This window comes from Phaethon aethereus, assembly GCF_964289735.1.
Source record: "Phaethon aethereus genome assembly, chromosome: 10".
Classification (NCBI taxonomy): domain Eukaryota; kingdom Metazoa; phylum Chordata; class Aves; order Phaethontiformes; family Phaethontidae; genus Phaethon; species Phaethon aethereus.
This window is the reverse complement of record NC_138586.1, coordinates 23277917-23301036: the sequence shown is the minus strand read 5'-3', so window position 1 is coordinate 23301036 and position 23120 is coordinate 23277917. Positions and strand designations below refer to the sequence as shown.

Below are 23120 nucleotides of genomic sequence, written 5' to 3'. Positions count from 1 at the left end.
GGTCTACAGGCCGCAGCGCTGGGCCCCGCCAACTCGGTGCCCACCGGCAGCCGCGGTGCCGCTCCTGCGAGGCCTCAGCCGGATCCGCTCCTTCGCAGGGCGGCCCCGGTGGCTGAAAATGGTGAGGGAAGATGACAAAGTGATCCCGGTGCGTGTGGCGCTGCGCTGCCGTCCTTTGGTGCCGAAGGAGACCGGCGAAGGGTGCCAGATGTGCCTGTCCTTCGTGCCGGGGGAACCGCAAGTAAGGGAGCCAGCCCTCTGCGCCCCGGGGGTCGTCCTTGCCTCCTCCCTCCGCCCCGGGGGTTGCTGCCAGGGGGCTGGGGCGGTGCAGTCGGTGCTGTCGGTTCTCCTCTCCTCTGCAGGTGGTCGTAGGTAACGATAAGTCATTCACCTACGATTATGTGTTCGACCCTTCTGTTGAGCAAGAGGAAGTCTTCAATACAGCTGTTGCCCCTCTCATTCGGGGCATCTTCAAAGGTTTGTGGTAGCTGAGGTCAAGCTCTGTTTTAAAGTACTGGGCATCTGGTTGGGCTTAGCTGTGTGGAAGAAGGGGCTGTGCTGTTTAATTCTCCATTCTAGCTTATTTCTTCTTTGATCTTCTCAGAAAATAAAATCCTGTGCTGTCTAGACACTGACCCCACCTCTAGTGAGAAGTGCCAGATCTTGCCAGTTTACAACCTGTTGTACTCCACAGGGCTATCAAAATGACATGTGTGTTCACTGGGTCATTTTGGTTCCTGAAGCTGTTTATGGAAGGCAAGAAAATTTTATCAAGAATAATGGGATTAATTGATAAGCATCCTATACCAGAAGCTGTTAATGATGCTACAGCGGAGCCGGGATGACAGAGACCTTACACTGTGTTTCTGTGACTAACTTTCATAAAACAACAGAGCAGGCTTAAGAAAGAGCTGGAATAACAATTTTATCTGGGCTGTGGGGAGCTTTTCATTGAGTTTTTACCTTGACGTTGCTAATTGTCACCTGTGCTTAAAGGCTGTATAAACTAACAGTGAGGGACAGGGCTTTTTTTGAAGGATGCTTTTACTAGAACACAGCTTTGTTCCTCAAAGTTTCTTCTGGTTCCCACGTGACTGTCTGATCCAGGCCCCCTTTGTTCCTCTAGGGTATAATGCTACTGTCTTAGCCTACGGACAGACAGGATCCGGAAAAACGTACTCTATGGGAGGTACCTACACTGCCACTCAAGAGCATGAACCTAGCGTGGGGGTCATCCCTCGGGTGATCAAACTGCTATTTAAGGAGAAGGAGCAGAGGCAAGACTGGGAATTTGTCCTCAAAGTGTCTTATCTAGAGGTAAAGGTTGTTTTAATTTTCAAACTGTTATAAAGTTATGAATTGCAGATAAAGTGAGCTTTAATGAGGCCACCTCCTTCAAGTAATAAGTATTTATTAAATCAAAACCTAAGACTATATAAGGTCTTTTCAGGAACTGAAACTCTGAGCCCTAGGTATCTTTCTGTAAAGGTAAGATGAATAGAATATCATGCGAAGTTAGCCACGATTTCAGTGTAACTGTACATCTTTCTTTACGTGAATTGTTCTCTTGTGAGGCTGCTAACTCTGAACTGCTGTTCTGATGCTTTCAGATCTACAATGAGGATATTCTAGACCTGCTGTGCCCATCAAGAGAGCGGTCTTCTCAAATCAGCATACGGGAAGATCCGAAAGAAGGCATAAAGGTCTGTCGCCCTGTTAGATATGGGTACCTAAGGGGGTGACATGGCTCAGGACGAATGTTTCAGTGTCTGACTCCTTGAGCACTGCTTTATATTAGTGCATGTGAAATCATCACAACTACTCATTCCTCTCAAAATTGAGCTGTTGATGATCCTTAAGTTTACTCAGAGTAACAACAATAGGGTTAGACATTCATGACAGAGCCGCTTGCAAGTCCTATTCTGACTTTTTTTGAAGGCTGTTTTAGGTGAATATCTGAGAATGCTGTACTTTGGGTCCCTTCACCAAATTTCAAACTCTGTTGCAATTGCACTCTTCCGTTTGTCAGAAGTGGCGTGCGACAAAGGGATCTTGATGGGAAACTGGTTAAGGGCCGAAGTTAATTTCTTAGCAGTTTTGTACAGATGTGTACTGTAAAAGAAACCTTGTGCTACTGCTTGCTCTGTGTACTTGTTTTATAGTTAAACTTCCATCCATCAGTTGTGCTTCATTCGTACAGTTCCAGTTTGCAGTGGTGGGTAGGCTGCTGGTTGTCATACGCACAGCTTAGGCGTGCATGGCACGCGTAGCTTTGACCCTTTAACGTTTTTGTTATGTGTAATCTTGTGCTGCTCACTGTTGTCTCTAAAGTAGTAGCAACTCATGCCGTGGCATTATGATCCAGGGAGATGGGCCTTGGCAAACTTGCCAAGGAGCACGACCAGGCCCTACTACTCAGTCCCCTCTGTCCTTTTTGTCCCTAATTCCTGCCTCCCCTGCACTCTATTCACACAAATACCCCACCCCCTTCAGCCAGTTTCCCCTTTCTCTGCCTGTGACTGGCACAACTTTCAGCTCCCTGCTTGGTCAGGGGATATCTGAGGGCATCTAGGGATTTCTCCACAGAGTACTGAGGACCCCTGTACCCACCCCATAGCTCAGCTGGCTCATAGCTCAAGCTCCATCCCATTAGCTCAAGCAGGCACAGAGGAACTTGGTGTGTGCATATGAGAGTAGGATGAGGGAGAGTTGATGCGATTTAGTTACTGATACAGGCTTCAGAGTAAATTTTTTTTCTGGGGGAATCCATACCAAGCCTCTGGCTTGAAGTGAGGCTCTGATTCTTGTGAATGTATATTTACACAGAGACTACACTTCATCTGTCGCGGTCTAACGGTAATTTTTCTGATGTAAGTTGGCGTGAAGAGGAAGGAGATGATAAATGATGCTTTCCTCCTGGATACAGATTGTAGGGTTAACAGAAAGAAATGTCACCTGTGCAGAAGATACTGTATCCTGCCTCGAGCAAGGGAACAATTCCAGAACGGTGGCCTCCACGGCAATGAACTCCCAGTCCTCACGGTCACATGCCATCTTCACCATTTGCATTGATCAGAAAAAGAAAAATGACAAGTAAGTGTGATTGCACAGCCATGCCTAGTTAGGAGTCAGACTTACTCAAAACTTCATAGTCCTGTCATTCTTTCTTGGTCTTGGATGAACTCAGCTGAGCTACTCTTGAGGCAGTTCCTTTGTTTGGCTGTCTCTGATGTGAAGTATATTTTTCGCTACAGTTGCTCAAGTGTAGTAACCACTGGACCGCTTTCCTAACTGTGTGTTTACTTGAGAGAGTAAAATAGTTTTTCTGCCATAGGAACAGCAGTTTTCACTCCAAGCTACACCTGGTTGATCTTGCTGGCTCTGAGAGACAAAAGAAGACCAAAGCTGAGGGAGACAGACTAAAAGAAGGTCTGTAGGAAAAGGACTGGTATAGCTTGGGTTTCTTACCACTTCTGAGTTAATAAACTGAGTCCTTGTTAGGAAAAGCAAAGCAGTTCTTTAATTAACCTTTATAATGTGCTTTTTTAACCTTCCTTAAATTTTTTAAAAAGGACAGGAAGTGACAATTGCTAGCTGTTGAGGTAGCTGTACTCACTGTCATCCTTTTGTATGCAGGTATCAACATAAACAGAGGTCTCCTCTGCCTGGGGAATGTAATTAGTGCTCTTGGTGATGAAAATAAAAAGGGTGGTTTTGTCCCCTACAGAGACTCAAAGTTAACAAGACTGCTGCAAGGTAAGAGACGGGTGATGATAAAGCCCAAATCTACAGATGCACTTTAAATGACGAAGCAGCAAAAAACCCAGCAGCCATACCACTACAGTTCAAAGTGGGAGCTGCCCTTGACAAAGGCATTGCTTTTATCAGTTTAGTTCCTCTTCTCACTGAAGCTAGACCTTTTCTGTACCCCTTATTTTTAGGTTACAAATGCAGTGAGAGATTTATTTGTGAGTCCTGCTCTTTTTGCAGTTCCGATGTGATGGGAGGAAACTAGACAAATCCGGTGCATTTGTAGGGGAGGGAGAAGGAAGATGAGAAGTTAATTCTGGAAGCAGAGATCTATTATTATATCCTAATTATAGATACTTACTGGAGGATATCACAACCAGAATGAAGCTCAAGCTGTCTGTGCCTTCACTGTGCGCATCATGTTTGTTTTGGTTTTTTTAGTCTGAATATCTAGTCTTTGTGGTACTTATTTTTCAGTAGTTATGATGGTCTTCTAATACATTTTATCTAAATTAGCCTTTAATATGAGCAATAGCTACAGTAATACAATTTACTGGGATTTTTTTGGTAGTTAAATAATTTGGTACAAAAAGTTAGGCTCCTCAGTATTTTCCATATCTGAAAAAATCTAATGAAAAGAAACTGGATTATACAGATCTGGATGTGAGGCCCTTTTTCTTCTGATCAAAAGTTATGTAGCCAGTATATGTTAGTGTAAAACCAAAGGCTAAAATGCCATGCAGCTTGATCTGAACAAATATGTTCTTAGTCAATAATTCTTTAAATTGGATGAGAGTGTGTATTCTGATGTCTGGCTCTCCATGGAGGTCTTGAGTATTATTGTGTGGGAGAAGGGAGGGGAAAACCTGGAAGAATTATGCCAGAAATGGCATACAGAAATTATGGTAATTACAGACATTACTAAATGGGACAACAAGATTACTGGGAATTCTGATGTGAAATCATCAGTGCTTAGAGCTGAGACCTAATTTTGGGACTTTGGCTTTCAAAAAAAGCTCTTTATTACAGCACTGACCGAAGCAGAGGAGAAAGTAGATGACAATGGCACTCAACTACAGCTAGCTATTTTCTGCTTTCTATATCTACAGCTAGATATTTTCTAACTTGTAGCATGGTGATGCACTCATGTGGTCTTAGATATCTTAATGATGATATCTTACTAGTCATTCTTGCTCTCTCTCAAAGTATTGATTATGCCTTGTTTTCCTTCTCAGATTCTCTGGGTGGTAACAGCCACACTCTCATGATTGCCTGTGTAAGCCCAGCGGATTCCAATCTAGAAGAAACTCTAAATACTTTGCGTTATGCTGACAGAGCAAGAAAAATAAAAAATAAACCAGTTGTCAACCTTGATCCCCAGGCAGCTGAGTTGCATCATCTGAAGCAGCAGGTACTGGGTGCTTTCTTCATGTGAGAGGAGTAAATAGATCCTTTTGGTACTAAGCTCAGTAAACAGCAAGCAAAGACACAGGATGCCTAGCTACACAAAATATGCAAAAGATATTTAGTATGTGTTTCTCTTGAGATGCCTGTAAGTGCTGTAACATTAATATTTCTTGTAATTCTACAGCAACTGTTCAGTGCCATAGAAAAATGGTAGCATTAGTGTGGTTTACGTTGCCCTTCCACTGAACAAATCATCACCTGCCCATTAAGCTATAGGCAAAAATAGAAATACAGTGATGATGGCCTTGCTGACATCACCTGCCTATGTCCAGCACAGAGTGGGAAGTGAAGAGTTGTCAGCTTCAGAGGGGAATAAGTTGCATAAACTAGAACTGGTTAAACCCAAAGCTAGAAGTGCCCATGGGCTTGTTTACCGATGAGAGATAACCAGGCTTGTGCTGCTTGACAGTGTACGTAGGATACAGTCTTTCATGCTACCTCTCTGTAGGAAAAGTCAGTAATATTGTTCCGCAATGGAGCAAGTAAGGCGTTTTGCTTGCCGCCTACGAGTGTTCACCAGAGCCTAGTGAATGTTAACGTACTGTAAATTCAAGTCACGTGTTCAAGTAGCCTAGGAAGGCGAGTGATCTGACCCTATCACATGTGAAAGGTAGCAGCAGAGCATTGGTTCAGCGAAGTGGGAGACCTGCCCCTTGGATCGGCGAGGTCTCTGACGCTGCACAGAACAGCATGGCAACTGTCTGTGGGTGACTTAACGTGCTCTGATTTGAGCATTCCTGATGAAGTGACAGCAGCTTTTTTTATTTTAGGGGTAAATTACTTGAAATACTGCAGCAACATGACTCCTCTCCACAGGCAATGTAAAAGGACAATTGTGGGGCAAACAACTCATTAAGACTAAGGACCTTAGTATTGTTCCTTCAACCATCTAGTTACTATATCGGAGAGAGTTACAAGTAGTAATTGCTTGTCTTTCTAGGTTCAACAGCTGCAGGTGTTACTGCTGCAGGCCCATGGAGGGACCCTCCCAGTGTCTATCAAGTAAGATTTGTGGATTAATGCTCAATGTATCTGATGGTGACATACCAGCAAAGGCTCTAGGTCTCCTTTGCTCCAGACAGTGTTGTAGAGTGAGGGTAGGGCAAACTGGTTGCTTTCTAATAGGATCTAGACTTTTTTTCTCCCTACTTTTGTTCTTTTTGTCATCTTATTGAAACCCCATGCTTGTATGGGTCATTTAGTTTTGTAGCAAACCCCTTTTAGATTGCAAAAATCAGTTGTAGGAAACATGAGAGGAACTAGGCAATGTCTCTTAAGTATCCGTTTTTCAGATCCATCCACCCCTCTTTTCTTCCTCACCCCCCTACCTCTAAATGTAGGGTACCTCCACCTCCATTGTTCTTAAAAGTGCAAAATGCAGGGAAGAGTTGGATGGTGTAGGTGTTGTCTTCTGAGGATGTTTCAAAACCCAAGTATGTGCAGTTTACAGACTTGCCATTGGTTAAACAGCATTACTGTTTCAAAAGGATGTTTTCTTCTCTTGCAAATGTCTACTTTTGGTGTGCTGTATTATGTAATTTTTTTAAATCCAGATTGGACTTCCTCCAGTTATTTGTGTTTATCTGCTACAACTATTTATTGCAAGCTATTTAGGAAACTTGGAGGTAATTTCAGTGCTATTACAAACCTCTAGTAAAGTTGGGTTCACAAGCAAACTGGTCCTTAATGTTTCAGTAGTATGGCACCTTCAGAGAATCTTCAGTCCCTGATGGAGAAGAACCAGTCACTAGTGGAAGAGAATCAAAAGCTGAGCCGAGGGCTGAGTGAGGCTGCTGGTCAGACAGCACAGATGTTGGAGAGGATCATTCTGGTAAGGTTCAGTTACCCAGGAAGAGCTTTAAGTTGCATGACTTCCCCCTTTTAGCTGAAGATTAATCAATAGCAGTTCTTGTACTAATGGCATGTTAGGAATCTCTGTCATTAATGTTCCTTTCATATTTATTTCAAATCTCTAGCTGTCGGTCAGAACCAAAAGTCTTCCAGAGCCTGTCAGAGCCTATAGATTGGGTGACTTCAGTGGGGAAAAGTAGACTTCAATCTTTCAGCTTTTCTGTTGCTTTTATTTTTTTTTTTTAAAGGCCAGCACTTGCACACGCGCTCTCTTTTCCCTCTTCCCCACCCCGCTCTGCTTTGTTGTGATTTACTGCAGTGTATATTCCTGGAAAAAAAGTATTAAATCTAAACAAACTAGTGGCAATGATCATGAAAAATCTTTCAGTACCTTGGTTTGCCACAGACTGACAACATAGCTAATTTATTTGTAGCAGAAGATGTTTTATGGCTTATCTTGCTTTTCCTATAATTCAGTATAATTCTGACTTCTCTTAGACAGAACAAGAAAATGAGAAGATGAATGCCAAACTAGAACAACTTCAGCAACATGCTGTGTAAGTCTGTTTCCACATCCTACTCATGCTGAGGAAATGTCTTTCAGGATTAAATGTTTCTGTTGCGATAAACTGGATACAGACAATTTGTGTGTGTTCATCCAGAACTTATTTGTCTGTTCATTGGGGAAAGTTATTCCTTATTGGCATGTTGTGACACAAATGTGCCGTGTAATACTCGCGGATTTATTCCCCTGTCTGCATTGCAGATGCAAGCTTGATCTGCAGAAGCTGGTAGAGACTGTGGAAGATGAGGAACTAAAAGAGAATGTAGAGGTGATTCGCAATCTGCAGCAAGTACTGGCTCAGTTGCAGGTAAGACTGAATCCAGGGAGAGAAGAGTGTGTGCTAAGCAAGTTTACTAATGAAGCCTAGGGTTCTTTTGCCAGTCTGCTGAGCAGTGGATTCCACTCTGCAGAAACCTTGCTCAAGGAGCCCAGGAATTGCAAGTATTAAATGCCTCTTGATAGCCACTTCAAAACAAGCTGTCCTGCTGTATTTTTAATGATGCAGAAAGGCCACTTGTGCTTGAGTGGCTGCACGTGGAGGATGGGGGGTAAGGAAGAGTCTCGATAAAAGAATCTGATAGTGGGAGATTAGCATGGATTAATATCCAAAAATTGGAAGGAGGGTTATAAACCTGGTGGTTTTAATGAGTGACTCAAATTGCAGAGACTTGAAATTGTTAAATAGAAGTTGCCAAATCTTTGTCAAATTGAGGAACTTCTCTGTTGTCCCTCTCTAGACATTCCCCCTGTTGCCAGACTCCTTGTGAGGAGCTGGCTGCCAATGCTGGAGTTCAGAGAAGACTAGAAAGAATGCTTTGTCCAGCTAGTCTAGGAGGAGTGTGCTCACTTTTAGTAAAGGAGGAAGACAATGGCATCTTTCTAGTGATAGCTTTCTGGGCAGAGGAGACTAACCTTATCCTTAGTCATTATAGGCCAACAGACTGTTATTAGCTTAATCTTTCACTTTTTACCAAAATTTTGTTCTCTTTGTCCTATACAGAGTGAAAAAGCTGCTACAATGGAAGCTGCTGCAGAAATGGCAAACTCTGAACAGGATGCTACAGCTGTAAGTGGAGTCCAGCACTGCAGACCTTTCCAGGGGCATTTTTTATCCCCTTATCACTCTTTTTATCTGTGTCCTTTATGCTAGTTTTCTAATCTAAATGTTTGGTAAATAATATGTGTCACTTCTGTATGTGCTGCCTTTCTACACCCTTATTTGCTCAATGTGTTCAAGATAAATAACCTGTCCTCATTTACAGGAAAAAAATAGATATTCATAAAAAAGAGAATTTGAAGTGTTCTGCAAAAACTGTGATCACGCAGTTAAAGACTTTTGACTGGCCTCTCCGGCTCATTGCTGTGTCTCCTCCAGGAAGCAGAAATGGGCCAGGATACCAAGAGATCCTTGGATGACTTCACCACTCAACATGCCCTCCGTCAAGCACAGATGTCCAAAGAGCTGCTTGAATTGAATAAAGCCCTGGCTCTGAAAGAGGCACTCGCCAAAAAAATGACTCAGAATGACAGTCAGCTGGAGCCCATTCAATCCCAATACCAGGTAAATTCTTCTGAAATGGTTCTTGTAAGGATATGTTCAGTTTATTTTTCCCAATTAATGCAGTCACTCTGTGCTGAGGAGGGAAGGAAGGCATGGGGGGGAGTTAAATACAGGTGCCAGCAGAGTAGGTGTAGGGGATGACCATGCCCAGCTATCTCCAAATAGGTCTACCACCACATCTTTTCTCTGAAATAAGCTATTGGCCACTAGCTGTTCCAAGTGAAATGGGTTTCTCTGCTTCTTACTCGGAGACTTGCTTGCCTGCACAAAGCCAAAATGCAAATACTTCATTGTTAACTCTCATAGTACAGCCAGCTGATCTGGCTTCCCCTGTTCACTAGCTGTGCTGGGATCTTGCATCTCTGAAATTGTTCAGTCATAACTTTGAGTCTGTCGCTATGGTTCTGTGGACTGACTAAGATTTCAGTGTAGGGAGGACTAGCCCTTTTGAGACTCGTACTGCTTTTAGACCAGGTGTGGTTTACAGGCTGTTGGAAAGGAATGTGGTTTCTCAAAGCCTCCTGTCTTGAACCTACACTCTGAAACAAAGCTTCAAGTTTCATATTTGGAGACTTACTACTCTTGTCCTTTCTAGACTAATATCAAGGATCTGGAAACAGAGGTCAGCAGTTTGCAAAAAGAAAAGGAGGAGTTGATCCTTGCTCTGCATATGGCAAAGAAGGATGTCAACCAAGCCAAGTAAGAGTGACCATACAAGCCATGTGGCTTATAGCACTGAAAACTGTTAATGCGCCTGTGAAAATCCATTGTCTTGCAGTTCTACTATTTGTAAAAACTCTTACTTTGATTCAAATTCATCCCTTTAACATGCCACGTGAGTTGTATGAATTGCAAAGAAGCCTGATAGTGGGCTTTCATCAGTGGGAAAGATGATAATACACAATTGCTTTGTTTTTCATAAGATATCTCTGAAGTTGGAGAGTACTTGTTTGAGAACAACAATTATTGGGGGGCTGTTTTAAAAGTGTGATTTCTTTACAGACTGAGTGAACGGCGTCGGAAAAGACTTCAGGAGTTGGAAGGGCAAATTAATGAGCTGAAGAAGAAGCTGAATGAGCAAGCGAAGCTCTTAAAGCTGAAGGAATCTACAGAACGCACTGTCTCCAAACTGAACCAGGAGATCAGGGTAACTAACCCTAGCATGCAGTTCTCAGGCTTGCTCCAGTGTAGGCAAAGCAGCTTCCAGACAGAAGGCACTCACTTTCTGTTTTGTTAGACTGAGAACACTAGTTTTTGGCACGATTCCTTTGGCTACATGACCACAATTGCTGGTGTAATACAATAGGCAGGTAATTACTGAGACTTGGAGCAATAAAAGAAGTCCAAAGTGTCTTCTGGCTATTCTGATAATTTATTGCCTCAGCCAAATCACTTGACTTCACTTTGATTTCCATGTGTATACTGTGCATGTGTTTTGTCTTCCCTTTATGCCTTAAAAAATGAATTCCTGGTGTTTAGCACTTTGAGCGTGTCCTTAGGCATGTACTCTGAGTGGGCAGCACACTGTAATATTTTCCATCTGCCATTCCGCACCCCTGACAGACACACTAGGGGAATGTAGATTGAAACTACCCAGAATGCGAGTACTGGACAATTCTTCCAGCCATTTCTGGTTTTTAGGAAATGAAAAACCAAAGGGTACAGCTCATGCGCCAAATCAAAGATGATGCTGAGAAATTCAGGCAATGGAAACAACAGAAGGACAAGGAAGTGATCCAGCTGAAAGAACGGGTGAGCAAACAATAAGCCACCAAAACTGTACCTCCCTCTAAAGAGTGAAACAAATCATTAAAGTGTTTGGTGCAAGGCTTTGTTTAACTTGCAAGCATCTGAAAAACATCTGGGGAATGCTTTGAAGATAACATTAGTTCATATGGTTGCCACCTTTCACCAGTCATCATAAATTGACTCGCTTGCTTGTGTCTGGCAGTCTTAAAGCTATCAACACAGTCATTGTGATTCAGCTCTAAAGCAGAAGGCAAATATATTTAATATCTTTAAGCATCTAAAGTTGTAGGATTTGGCCACAGAATGGGAGGTATTTAAACTTCCAAAGGAATGTTGAATCCACAGGTAAATGGTGAGAATTGTTAATGAGATCCAGCTGGCTTGTCCATTATATTTGAATGTGACAGCAAACATCTTGAGTTCTGGTCTCACAGGAATTCTTGCTCCCCAGTGCTTTGGGATGCTAAGTCTTGAACTTTTGGTTTGCAGTCTCTTGCAACCTTCAGGCTCCTAAACTTTTTTGGTGAAAAGTGTGGAGCCCCTTCTAGCCACTTTAAGCCTAACAGCCATTTGTTCTCAGAGGCACTACATGGCTTAAGCTTGTAATGATCAGTGAAATTATGAAGTATTTGCATTGCAGAACAGCAAATGTAATTGTTCTGTTCTCGGAAGTGTGAAGCTGGCCATAGATATTAATGTGACGTGATTTTTTTCATCTGTCTTAACACTATTTCCATGCAGGATCGTAAGAGACAATATGAGCTACTTAAGCTAGAACGAGATTTCCAGAAGCAGGCCAATGTACTTCGGCGCAAAACAGAAGAGGTAAGGAGCCGATATCTGCTAGAAACTCCTGACCAGTTCCTAAGGGTCTGCAAAGTGTGGTTGGAGGTTGTAATAGGATATGCAGAAACTTCTTAGAAGCAGTTTGGAGATATGGAAATAAGTGCTGTTCTCTCTGTAGAAAAAAATCATGCTTCTGTATTGTAGCCTTTGAGGGATTCTAGTTAAATCTGCTCCTTAAAGGGTAAATCACCCTTTGGGCATCACGTTGCTGTGGCAAATCTATTACAGATAGTCAGTCTGGAAAGTGTGAAACGAGCTTAAGTGGATATGCTAGATTTGCAGTTCAAAACTCTTTCAGGATGGCTGTATGGAAGAAATGCATCTTGAAACCATTTTGGATACCTTTAGGCCTATAAACACGTTCTCTTTTAAACTGTGAATCTCAGCAAAGGAAACTAAGTCAGGGACTCTCTAGTCTTCTTCAATTAATCCTAAAGTTTTATTAACCTTATGCTCTCTTCTCGTTGTCTCAGTGTCTGGCTTGCATTGTGAATACCTCACGTTTTCAACTGTTGCAGATTAAGCGAAGTAACTACTGTTCAGCTTTTGTGTAAAATATTTTACAGGCAGCAGCCGCTAACAAGCGCCTAAAGGATGCTCTGCAGAAACAACGGGAGGCTGCAGATAAACGGAAGGAAAGTCAAAATCGGGGCATGGAAGGAGTTGCTGCACGAGTAAAAGTGGGTGACAATGTGGTGTGCATTCCAACAAACAGCAGGCAAACTTAGCTTTGTTAACTCATTAGGTGCTGCTGGAGTTGATGGCTGGAGAGCGGAGTGGGGAGGAATGTGGAGTTACATATGAAGGGAGGCAATGTGATTATTCAGTTTATCTCTGAAGGCATTTCAGAGAAGGACTCAGTCCTGAACTTGAGACTACAGTGAACCGCTATGCTGTTCTTGGGTTTTGGTGGGATTTTTTCCTCCAGAGCTGGCTTGCAAATGAAGTGGAGGTTCTGGTTAGTACTGAAGAGGCTCGACGGCACCTTGCAGACCTTCTGGAGGACAGAAAGATCCTGGCACAGGAGCTTCTTCAGCTTAAAGAGAAGAAAGAGGCTGGGGAGAACCCGCCTCTAAAGCTCCGGGTAAGAGAGAGGGAAATGCCACCTTCCTTGTCCCATACCTCTGGCTGTTCAGCAAGTACTGTCACTTATTCACTCCTATTTGACCTTCTCCCTCAGAAGGTAGGGATGGAGATGGTTCCCTTTCTTCCAGAAAGAGTTAATGTTGTTACTGTCCTCTGGCATGTCAGGGAACAGAGTTGCTGAAGTAACTTGTTACTTAATGCAATGCATCTGATGAATGTGGGTGGGTCACATCCCTTATCAAAGACTTTAGCTTAAATTCCATTGTTCCTTCCCAAAAGAATATAGAGAGCTACTTAGAGGCTTTTATAATAGCATGGCTTCTCTTTGCTGAAATGTCTGTAAATGAAAGGCCAGTCTTGCGTGCATTTTTTCACCTATTTCTCACTTCTGTCCGTTGCTGTCATTCTTTAGAGACGCACCTACTCCTTGACGGATTTGCAGGCATCGGAGATGGACCTTTCTATGTCAAAGCAAATAGAAAGCCTGGAAACTGAGATGGAGCTCAGGTAAGGCAGTACGACAACACTGATTTGCACAGCCTTGCCTCCATCTTTCCCTCATCTCTATCTACAACTCTTCTGTGAAACAGAAGAGAAAGTGAAATAGCTGATATGCTGACACTAAAAATGATGAAACCATTTACAGGAAAACAGGTTTTCCTGGTTTGAATTTTTCTAAAATGTGGGGATAGGAGGATGCTACGAGGTTATTAAGATGGCTTTGTTCTTAGCTGTTCATGAGCATCTTGAATGTATGAGGGAAACACTGCGCTTTTAATTGGAAGCGTGGAGGGGAGGAGAAATTACCTGGTGTAGCATTGCAGACTCCAGCTGCTGTACTGAGCAGTCAAAATTTTAACTTGAACTATTTTGCCTGGTGCTCTGGTAACAGTAATTTTAGCCCAGACACTAGCCCAGGTTTTCTCCTGTGTTGTAACCTCAAATACACACGTTCTTCCAAAGGAGTGCCCAGATAGCGGATCTACAGCAGAAACTCTTAGACGCAGACAATGGAGATCGTATGAAACAGCGCTGGGACAGTATTGCAACAATTCTAGAGGCTAAATGTGCTTTGAAATATCTCCTTGCAGAGGTAAATGCTGAATTTTCTTATTTTATCACTAAAAACAAGGGATTTAAGTGCTTAACCAGGAATTAAAGGAAGTGACTAACAGGCTGATAGCAGAGATGAATGGAAGTGAAGCACTGCTGTATTGGATGAGGTTTATTTTCTCTCACAACTTCTGACTGAAATATTCTCCTGTACTGACTCTCTGAGGTCAGAGTGGAAGCAGTGGAATGGATGTTGGGATGGGAGAAGCTTGAACAAGTTGGGGGGGTAAGAGAGAGTAGTAGTTGGGCTAATGTGGAATCAAGGAAAGAGCAGCTGAATGGCAAAATCATATATCAGTCCCTGGTGCTTGGAAATTAAAGGAGAAGAATGAAGGAGCTGACATGAGAGCATTCATTTTGGGGGTCCACCTAATACTCAGTTTTAAAGTGCTGCAGGAAAGGAGATTAATCTAGAATTGTTAACAAAACTTCCTGCTATCTGTTTTGCACTTCCGTACCAGCTGTCAGATGTCTAGCTCTGAATGTCTCATCTGGCCTCCTTGTTGCTGATGGCCTAGTCCAATTCTTGGGGTGGTTGGTGGTTAGGCAGAAATGCTTTGCCTTCAGACTGCAGCAGGTCTGCCCCAACAGACGTTATGAAACATGGAACTCATTGACCCAAGCAATCATCTTGCTTTTGTCTTTCAGCTGGTCTCCTCAAAAGTGCAGGAAAGCAAGTTGGAGAGCAGCCTTCAGCAGAGTAAAGCCAACTGTTCAGATGTCCAAAAGATGCTGATTGAAGAGCGAAACCACATAACAGAGATGGAGGCTGAGTTCCAAAATCAGCTTTTGGTGCAGGAACAACACCACCAGGAGAAGGTAAAACATAAGTGATAGAAGTCTTGAGAGCTCCTGTGTCTTTGGACTCTGCCTTTACCTCTGAGCAGATCTGGGAGTCAGTGTTGCGCTGAAACAAATCTGTTGCTGTGTATCTGATCAAGATTTGTTAGACTCTTGCAAGATAGCTAACAAAAGTCCAAGAAATCTCCTTATTTATCTTCTGTCCTACACAAGTTGTTTTATTCAATATCTTTTTGCAATGCTTTAAGTGAGGATGTTGCACCTGAGCACAAGATAGCTTTTAAAGTAGGTCAGGGCAGAGTCATGCTGGAAGTGGCAGAAAGAATTTTTCTGAAATTGTCATAGGCCTCTGCCTGAGCTGCCAGATATCTCTTTAGGAATTCACACCTTTTTGTCTCTGCTACATTAACTTGCTTTTAGGTTCTGTACCTGCTTAGCCAATTTCAGCAAAAAGAAGCAGCAGAGAAGAAATTGGAAGATTCACTAAGTGAGCAAGAGAAACAGCTACAAGAGCGACTCAGGTTCCAGGTAGAGTGTCTGGATGGGGCTGGGGCCGGGGGGGGGTGGGATGTGCTACCTGTTACTTGGAATAGTGGCTTTAGAGTGAGGAAGGTGCAGAAGGATTGGGAGCATTTCCATTTGTGGCTAAGATTGCTTGATTCAGTTGGTTGCAGGGGATAGTTGTTATATAGGTTTGAATAAGCCTGTGGTTTTTTTCTCTTATTTATCTTCCATTAAATATACGTAAATGCAGGAATGAGACCTACCACAGTCTGACCAGCTCACAAGAACTTCCATGCTCAGAACACCTTTCGTTAGGATATTCAACGTGCTGCTGCTAATCCTTTGCTGGGCACAGCTCCACTATGCAATCAGCAATGGAATATAAACAAGCTGCACTTTGTCTTGTTGCTAAGAGAATTAAGTGGTGTAGCAAGCCCTTGTGGAAGGGCATGTTCAGTGATGTATTAAAGCAAAAGCAGCCCTATGTGCACCTAACTTGGAGATAAGCCTTAGAAATAGGGGGAGGTTTAGATCTTAAATGGTCACTCTGCCAAAACAAGAAAGAGAATGTGGTCCTTTCAATGTTACGCATAAGGGAAGGTACTAGCACTAATGATTTTCCTGATCCAGGAGTCAGAGCTGATCTCTTGTCGGAGAAAGACAATACAAAGACACCCCTCTTGTGTTGCAAAAAAGATCCAATTAGAAAAATTTGTCCCAGACAACTACTTGTGCTACTCGCACATAAGCCTACAGATTTCATCTTGTCTTGCAAACAGGAGGAAGAGCTGGAGAAAATGAGGGAGATCTGTGAGAAGAACCAAGAACTTCTCCAGGAAAATGACACTCTTAAACAGGTAGAGATCTGTGCAGACATAAGTCATAAGAGCTGCTTGGCCGTTGGGTTAATGTATTTTGCAAAGCTAACTTTTGTCCCTCTTAACAGAAACTGCTGCTCCTTCAAGTCGCCAGCGGACAGAAGCTCCGTCACATTCAGCAAATGCCATCAGAGTCCCCAGATTCTTCTTTCGATTATATTCCACCCAAAGTAAAGATTCTGCATACCAGTTCTCATGCTTGTATTGTACCTGGGTTCTTTTGAAAAATTAATGTTGGCAATTAATAATCTTGGTTTCTTTCTCCCAAGTTGTTTTTTACAAGGCATCTTGTTTTGCTTATTGAAGTAGGCCAGTTCTCCACTTCAGACAGTCCTTAAGGTTTCTGTTTTCAGAATACTTCTGAAACTAGTTTGTTCTAGGTCCTTCAATCTTTAAAAAAAAAAAAAAAAGGCAAATGAAAAAGCAAACCTGTTTCCTCAGTCTAATTATGTCTGACTCTGTATCCTGCTTAGTAATCCAGGTGTTTTCTCTGTAGCATTTCCAGTCTCTGAATCATGGAGCAGGCATCTGCCATAAAAATTAATCACTGCCTTGCAATAGAGCCAGTCTTAGTGCTGAGAGGAATAAATGATCTGAAACTGCTTTGCCAAGACTGTGACACAAATCTCTTAACTTTCCAAGGATTTGTCAACTTTTTTTACAAACTTTAGCAGTCTGAATCGACAGATTGACTTTTTAATACTTACAATTCAATCTTTTGTCTCCTCCCTAACCCTATGGCCTTCTTGGCTGTCTGAGAGGAATGGGGCTATGGTGGTGGGACTCTAAAGTGCCCACTGTTATTTTTTTCTGGGGCTGAACCCTTGTAACTTCTACACGTAGCCAAAGACTCGCCGTCAGACGACAGCAAAGCCTCGTGCACCAACCCCAGAAATGGATGTGGAAGAGCTGTTCTCTGACTCAGGGGAGTCTGGAGCAGAGGTGGAGGATGCAGACTGGGTTCCAGTAAAAGCAGTCAAAGGATCAAAGAAAAACGTGATGGGGGTAAGTCCCAGTTACCTTTTGACTTCTTATTACCTATAAAAGAATTGCATTCTGAACAGCCTTAATATGATAGTACTGTTGGCATTGGTTATTTATCGTGTTCTGACAGAGCAGAAGTGACCTATAGTCAGTAACACCTTCCTAAATAGTTTCTCATTGCACTTGTCATCTTCTACGAGATGAGATACGTGTTCTGTCCTGTGGCTGAACTGGCCAATATGTTTCTGACAGCAGCAAAATAGCGAGCCCTAACAGCAGCTTGATTCCTTCATGGAGCCCCTGGGGTTTTTGGGGGGGATGGCCTGTCATGTATCCCTACATACTGTTCCTGCTGTGTTGTACAGCAGCTCCTAGTCCTGACAGAAGCCTCAGCTTCCATCTTCTGTTTGTATCAGTCTGCCAGGCTGGAAGCTTTAGCCTGCTGCTCGGTTAACTCCTGATGGGATAGAAGAGATGATTTGAACGTGCTGAGCACAAGTCACTGTGAACTAATGGGGTTCTTCAGACTTGAATTGTTATGAAGCTAGACCTTCATGTGAGACGTTCTTCTTCCCCTTTCACAAAGGGGTAAATTATTACATATTTCACTATTGAGTGACTGTGAAGATGTCAGCAGTTACCACAAGAAATTTTAAGAATTTTAAGATCTGGCTTTACTTCCTTTCACCGGATTTTGCCAACCTGATAAATTCTGAACTACAGTACTACCGATGGCTTGGTTTTTGGGGAGATCTTTTGGGTCATGTTGCAGGAAGGAGGGTTTGTGCTTGACACTTGGCTCTTCGGAGTTCATTCACGTAGCCCAGTGGAACTCCAGTGCAACTTACAGCTAGTTCAGAACTGCAGCTTGGAGCAGCTGGTCCATGTGGTCTGCTACTTCACGTACCCAGACCAGCAAAGAGACTCATTGTTTGATATGCCATGAAGCAGCTAAATTGAGTCATCTCCATCTAGATGGAGGGCCCTAGGTATGGCATCTCAGGTTTGCCTCCTAGCGTGTAAATATTAGCTTGTAGAACTGGCACTGAAACTGGCCTCCTTTGGGATAACTTAAAGGCAGGGACTGAGTAACTGAAGGTGCTCATCTTGTGGGTGCTGGGAGCAAGAGATGGCTCTGTAGGTGGAAAGACCTCATTTCTTTTCCTGCAATATGGGACTGACAGCTTGGGGATGGTCCTGTCCTTTAGATTGCTTCAAGTCTTGACAGCTGTGGCAATCTCAATGCAGTCTGTAAAACACCAGAGCTCTTTCTGCACAGAACTCTTCTCTTACTTAGTGTTCCTGCAAGGGCCGCTGTGGAAACAGGCAGTGTGGCTGTAGGAAGCAGAAGGTGGGCTGCACTGAAGGCTGTAGCTGTGACTCGGCAAAATGCAGAAATAGAGACCCCGGCTTTCCGGTGAGTAGTGCTTAGGGGTGCGAAAGGGTCTGCACCCAACATCCAGACCACACAGCATGTTTAAGCAAAGCTGGATGAATGGCTAAGCGGCTACACTGTTAGCACACATGCAGTTTGTCAAGGTAAAGCATGTGCACCTTTCTGAAACGTTTGTAAATGTCACCGATTCAATGTTTCTCTGTGGCAATTGAGTACAAAGGTTTCCACTGCAGTACCAGGCTCTTGCACTGAATATACACGTTTGGGAGATGTCACATAGGTTTACCTACTGCCAGTTGTCAGCCATGAATCTGAGGACAAACAATTAAAGTCTTTCTTTTGCACTTAGTAAATAAAAGTTGTGTCTTTTGGCTTCAGATGGCACAAAAGCTTAATGCATTTTCAGATTTTTTTAGTTTTTTTTTTTTTAAAGAATGGAAGGGATAATTTGGCTTAGGGACCCCTAATATTTCTTCAGCTGTTGGTGGGGAAGAAAGGGATGGATGTTGTAGAAATGCTTCAAAACAGTACTGCCCCTCAGGATGCCGCACTGTGTGAGGACCAAAGAAAGGACTCAGAAGGTTCCTTCAAACTCGAAGACCCCACTGAAGTGACTGCAGGAGAGACCTTCTTTCAGCCTGTGTGTGTCACACCAACAACAAAGGTACTGCCTAAAGCTGTAGGAAAGAACAGTGGCTCTGGATGTGTGCACACCTTCTTTATGGCTAGCAGTGGATCTTGAAGGAAAAAAAAAACCCAAGATGATAGACTGCTACTAGAAAATTCTGAACAGACTACAGCTGTCAAGCCAGCTTGTATTTAAGATTTGAGTCTGATGAATTCTTAAGTTTTCATACTAAAACTTTGCTGCACAGGCTTGCCATACTTTCCTGCTGCACCTTCCAGCAATAACAGAGACTGGTAACTGAGGAGCTCAGGGGACAAAATCGTATTTGTCTATGTCCAAACTTACTGTTAAGCCATTGTGTACTCTTGACTTGGCAGCTGTAATTTTGCCTCAGCTAAACAAATTCACTGATCTCATGTGTGCCCTCTGCACACTATTCCTGCTCAGCCCAGGAATTCATCCTTAAAATTTTGAAATAATTGAAAGAAATTAAGCAACTCTTTATGTTGGCCTGACAACTTCTGTATATGCTGCCTCCAAGCTTCAGTGCAAGCTGGCTGGCTTTGTCAGGGCAGTGACCAACTCTAAATTGTCTTCCTTGTTTTTCTGATAGGTCCTGAAAGATATCACAGACCAAGATGTGTTCATGAAGAAGCCCAGCACTGCTGCTTCCCTGCTTCTGAAAGATGAGGAGTCCCAAGAGAACCAGATACCATTTGTAAAGAGAAAGAAGAGAATGCTGAGTAGCAATACTAGCTTCTTCTCAGGCTGCACCCCTATCAAAGAGGAGCTTGACTGACGAGCCCAGAAGACGCCCTGTGACTGGGTTGTGCTGGTGACTTTTTTTTAAAAAAAGTGTTGGGATCTCTTGCTGCAGCAAAAGCCTAGTGACTCTCATGCCTGATGGCTTCTGGTGTCAGCAAGGGAGTCAAACACTAGTTCTTGCTAGATTGTGTCCAATTCTTTGTAAATATTTGTATGTGTAGGACTTGGGCAGATGGTAAGAAACTTTCCGCTGGAATTTCTGTAGTGAGTGGAGGTGATTTATCCAGGTTGCTCATTCCAGCTGCCTTCTTTATCCCAAGCTGTGAACATGTTGGGTACAGTTTAATCCATAATCTTGAAAGAACTTTGCATTTGCACTGGAAATCTGGGCACAGTCTCCTCCAATACAATGTGAGGAACTGTTCCAAGCTGCCACATGAGACCCACCGGTGCTTAATCTTGAGGAGGCACTGTCTGTAGTCTTAAACTAGCTAGCAGATGTGAAATGGTCAGTGCTTCTGTACCCTTTGGGGCACTGGTCTGTCCTTGTTCAATGAAGTTAGAAACTTGTTAGCTGTATGTGAATATTGTAGTGATTTTAACTTAGTTTTGTAGCTTTAATAAAGTAACTGCAAAAAAAAACCCTGACTTGTAATTTTACATTATCATGTATGATGAACCATGCAGGCATTCTGCAGTTAAAACTGGTCTGAAAACTATTCCAGCTGTTGCTGTGCTGACTGCCAGTAGGACTAGCTCTAGCTCTTTTTCTGTCATAGCATCCTCAAAAGCAGGCACCAGGGTACTGCTGCTTTCCTTTCCCCTCCTTGCTCTTATGTCCTAATTTTTGAGTCACAAAAAGTGACAGATGTAAATTATTTTTTTTTCCTCCAGTGCTAATAGTGATAATGCAGACCTACACCCATAGATGCTGCATTAGCACTGTACCTTCCCTGAGCTTTGAGAGCCTTCTATGTTTATCTTCTTGGGCCTGATGCAATATTAACAATTATGTGGCTTCTGTCTTGGCGCAAGGTACATGCCTTTAAAAACCATCAAAGGATAATGGAGTGGTTTCTCCTAGTATCTACAAGAATGAGCAATGTAATCTTCCCTTTGCTCTCATGTAAGCTTGTTCCTTTATAGAGGAGTGGTTTAGTACAGTCGGGGCTCTGAAAACTTGTGCAGTGGTAGTAGAAGTGGGGTTCCTACTGTATGCGGATAGAACTGTGCTGGGAGCTCTGTAGGGCACAGGCTGGTGATGCTGGTGAAAACTGCAAGCCAAGACACTGTCCCCCTTGATAAAGAGCTGTTAGATAAATAGCTAACTTCAGTGGTCTTTCTACTTTCCAAGCATCTACAAGTCCCTGACAGTTCACACCTGGAAGGGCATCCATCTCCTGCCACAAACCTTCCCATCCTGAAGGTGAGGGCTTGGAAACGGTGAGTCAGGACTGTTTTGTATTTACAGAACAAAGCGGGAGCACAACGGCAACAAATCTTTGTGCAGTGAAACGCAGGGTTACAAATGCCTGTGGTTGAAGCAAACTTGCCCTACTTGCTGACAGGGTTATGAAATAATTCACCTGGGTAGCTGGGAGCTGTGTGCTGGAGGAGGTGGGTGGGGAGCTGTGCCAAGCTGTGCCATGCTCCGGCAGGCCAGAGCGCATGTTATGCCAACACTCCACACCATGGGACATGCTCAGGGATGTGCTCAGGCTTAAATCAAGACAAGCGTCTTCATTTTCTTTTGGTGATGAACAGCCCCCTCCATTATGTATAAAATATAATATATATGTGTTTTTTAATATACCTGTATGCATTTCTGTGTGTTTGAGACTGTGTGTGGATTTCTAGAGCATCAGTATGCAAGAATACATGTCACTGCGACCAAGAGAGTATGTGTGTGAGAGAACATAAATTTATTTATATATCATCTATTAGGATATTACATATATAAAAGAATAGGTGTTTGTGAGCATTGGGTGTGGATATGATGTGTCATACATATGCAATAGCTAGCATATGATAATTATGATGTTATATGCAATATAGGAAGTTATATGAAGTTATTTTAGATACATAAAAGTCTGTCTGATGCTGCGTTTACAGAAAATGTATAAATCTAGAATCATAGACTCATTTAGGTTGGAAAAGATCCTTAAGAGCATCAAGTCCAACCACGTTTGTATGTTTTATAAATTAATGATAATTAAATAGATCTATATTTATATATTATAGTATATATTGCATATTAAATATCTATTTGATATATATATACACACACCTCCCGTGAAAGGGTGTCTTGAGACTGTGTGTGCATAGAATATTAAAAAAAAAGTATGTAAAAGCATAGGTTTCTATGTGGTTTAGATACACTATATAGTAATATATATTATCTAGCATATATAATAGATGTATGTTACACATTATATAGTAATATTATGTATTATGTGCTATGTATTGTGTATATATAGAAAGGTTCTCTGAAATGACATTTCTCTCTGTGTGGAGAGAGCACAAATATATCTATGTACATAAAGGAACAGCTGTGTGAGAGCAAGTGCACGTGGTGGTTCCTAAATATCTAAATAGGGAGACAGTATCATTTCTGTACACATATATATTACAGTATTACAATATACACCAGAGCAGGAGTCTGGTGTATGCATATACATACACTCACCCACTATATAATGCACCTTGTGTGTGGATTATCAGTGTACTTTACATATTATATTGTAGATATAAAAAAGGGTATCTGAGCCTGTGCAGAGTACAAATAGAAATGTGTACATATAGGAGCCTGTGCAAAGGTGTGTGATGTGTATATATATGTACTATATAATTATAAAAAAATGTTCTATACATAACTATAATATACTGCAATAGATAACAACATAATTAGGTGTTATATAATACCAAATATAAATAATAGACTACAGGATACATAATACATAACATATGGCATATATAAACATAACATATGCTATATACTATGTTTTCTTACATGTAAGATATTATTAGAGAAAAATGAGAGTGTCTAGGACTGTGTGTACATTTATAGAGAAAGTATAAATGTACATGTGTATATAAAATAGGAAAGAGAGCATGCGTGTAAAAACTGAATCCTACATGCGTATGTATGTCCAAATACATAGATATATTAAGTATTT

At 42.3% G+C, this 23120-nt stretch overlaps 1 protein-coding gene across 1 annotated transcript; it reads left to right on the top strand.

Moving 5' to 3' along the window:
• Nucleotides 1-118: 118 nt before the first annotated feature.
• On the top strand, nt 119-19978 carry KIF4A (kinesin family member 4A; the record flags this gene model as incomplete). The annotated part of the gene is made up of 30 exons (XM_082003979.1): nt 119-241; nt 363-477; nt 1127-1317; nt 1611-1703; nt 2927-3093; nt 3335-3429; nt 3637-3756; nt 4986-5161; nt 6158-6219; nt 6913-7048; nt 7567-7625; nt 7835-7940; nt 8634-8699; nt 9009-9194; nt 9790-9893; nt 10197-10341; nt 10836-10946; nt 11685-11768; nt 12356-12469; nt 12718-12873; nt 13288-13382; nt 13839-13968; nt 14637-14807; nt 15210-15317; nt 16073-16150; nt 16240-16341; nt 17015-17176; nt 18453-18572; nt 19093-19215; nt 19793-19978. 30 exons carry the CDS (start codon nt 119-121, stop codon nt 19976-19978), a joined length of 3684 nt encoding a protein of 1227 aa, XP_081860105.1.
• Between the last annotated feature and the right edge of the window lie 3142 nt (nt 19979-23120).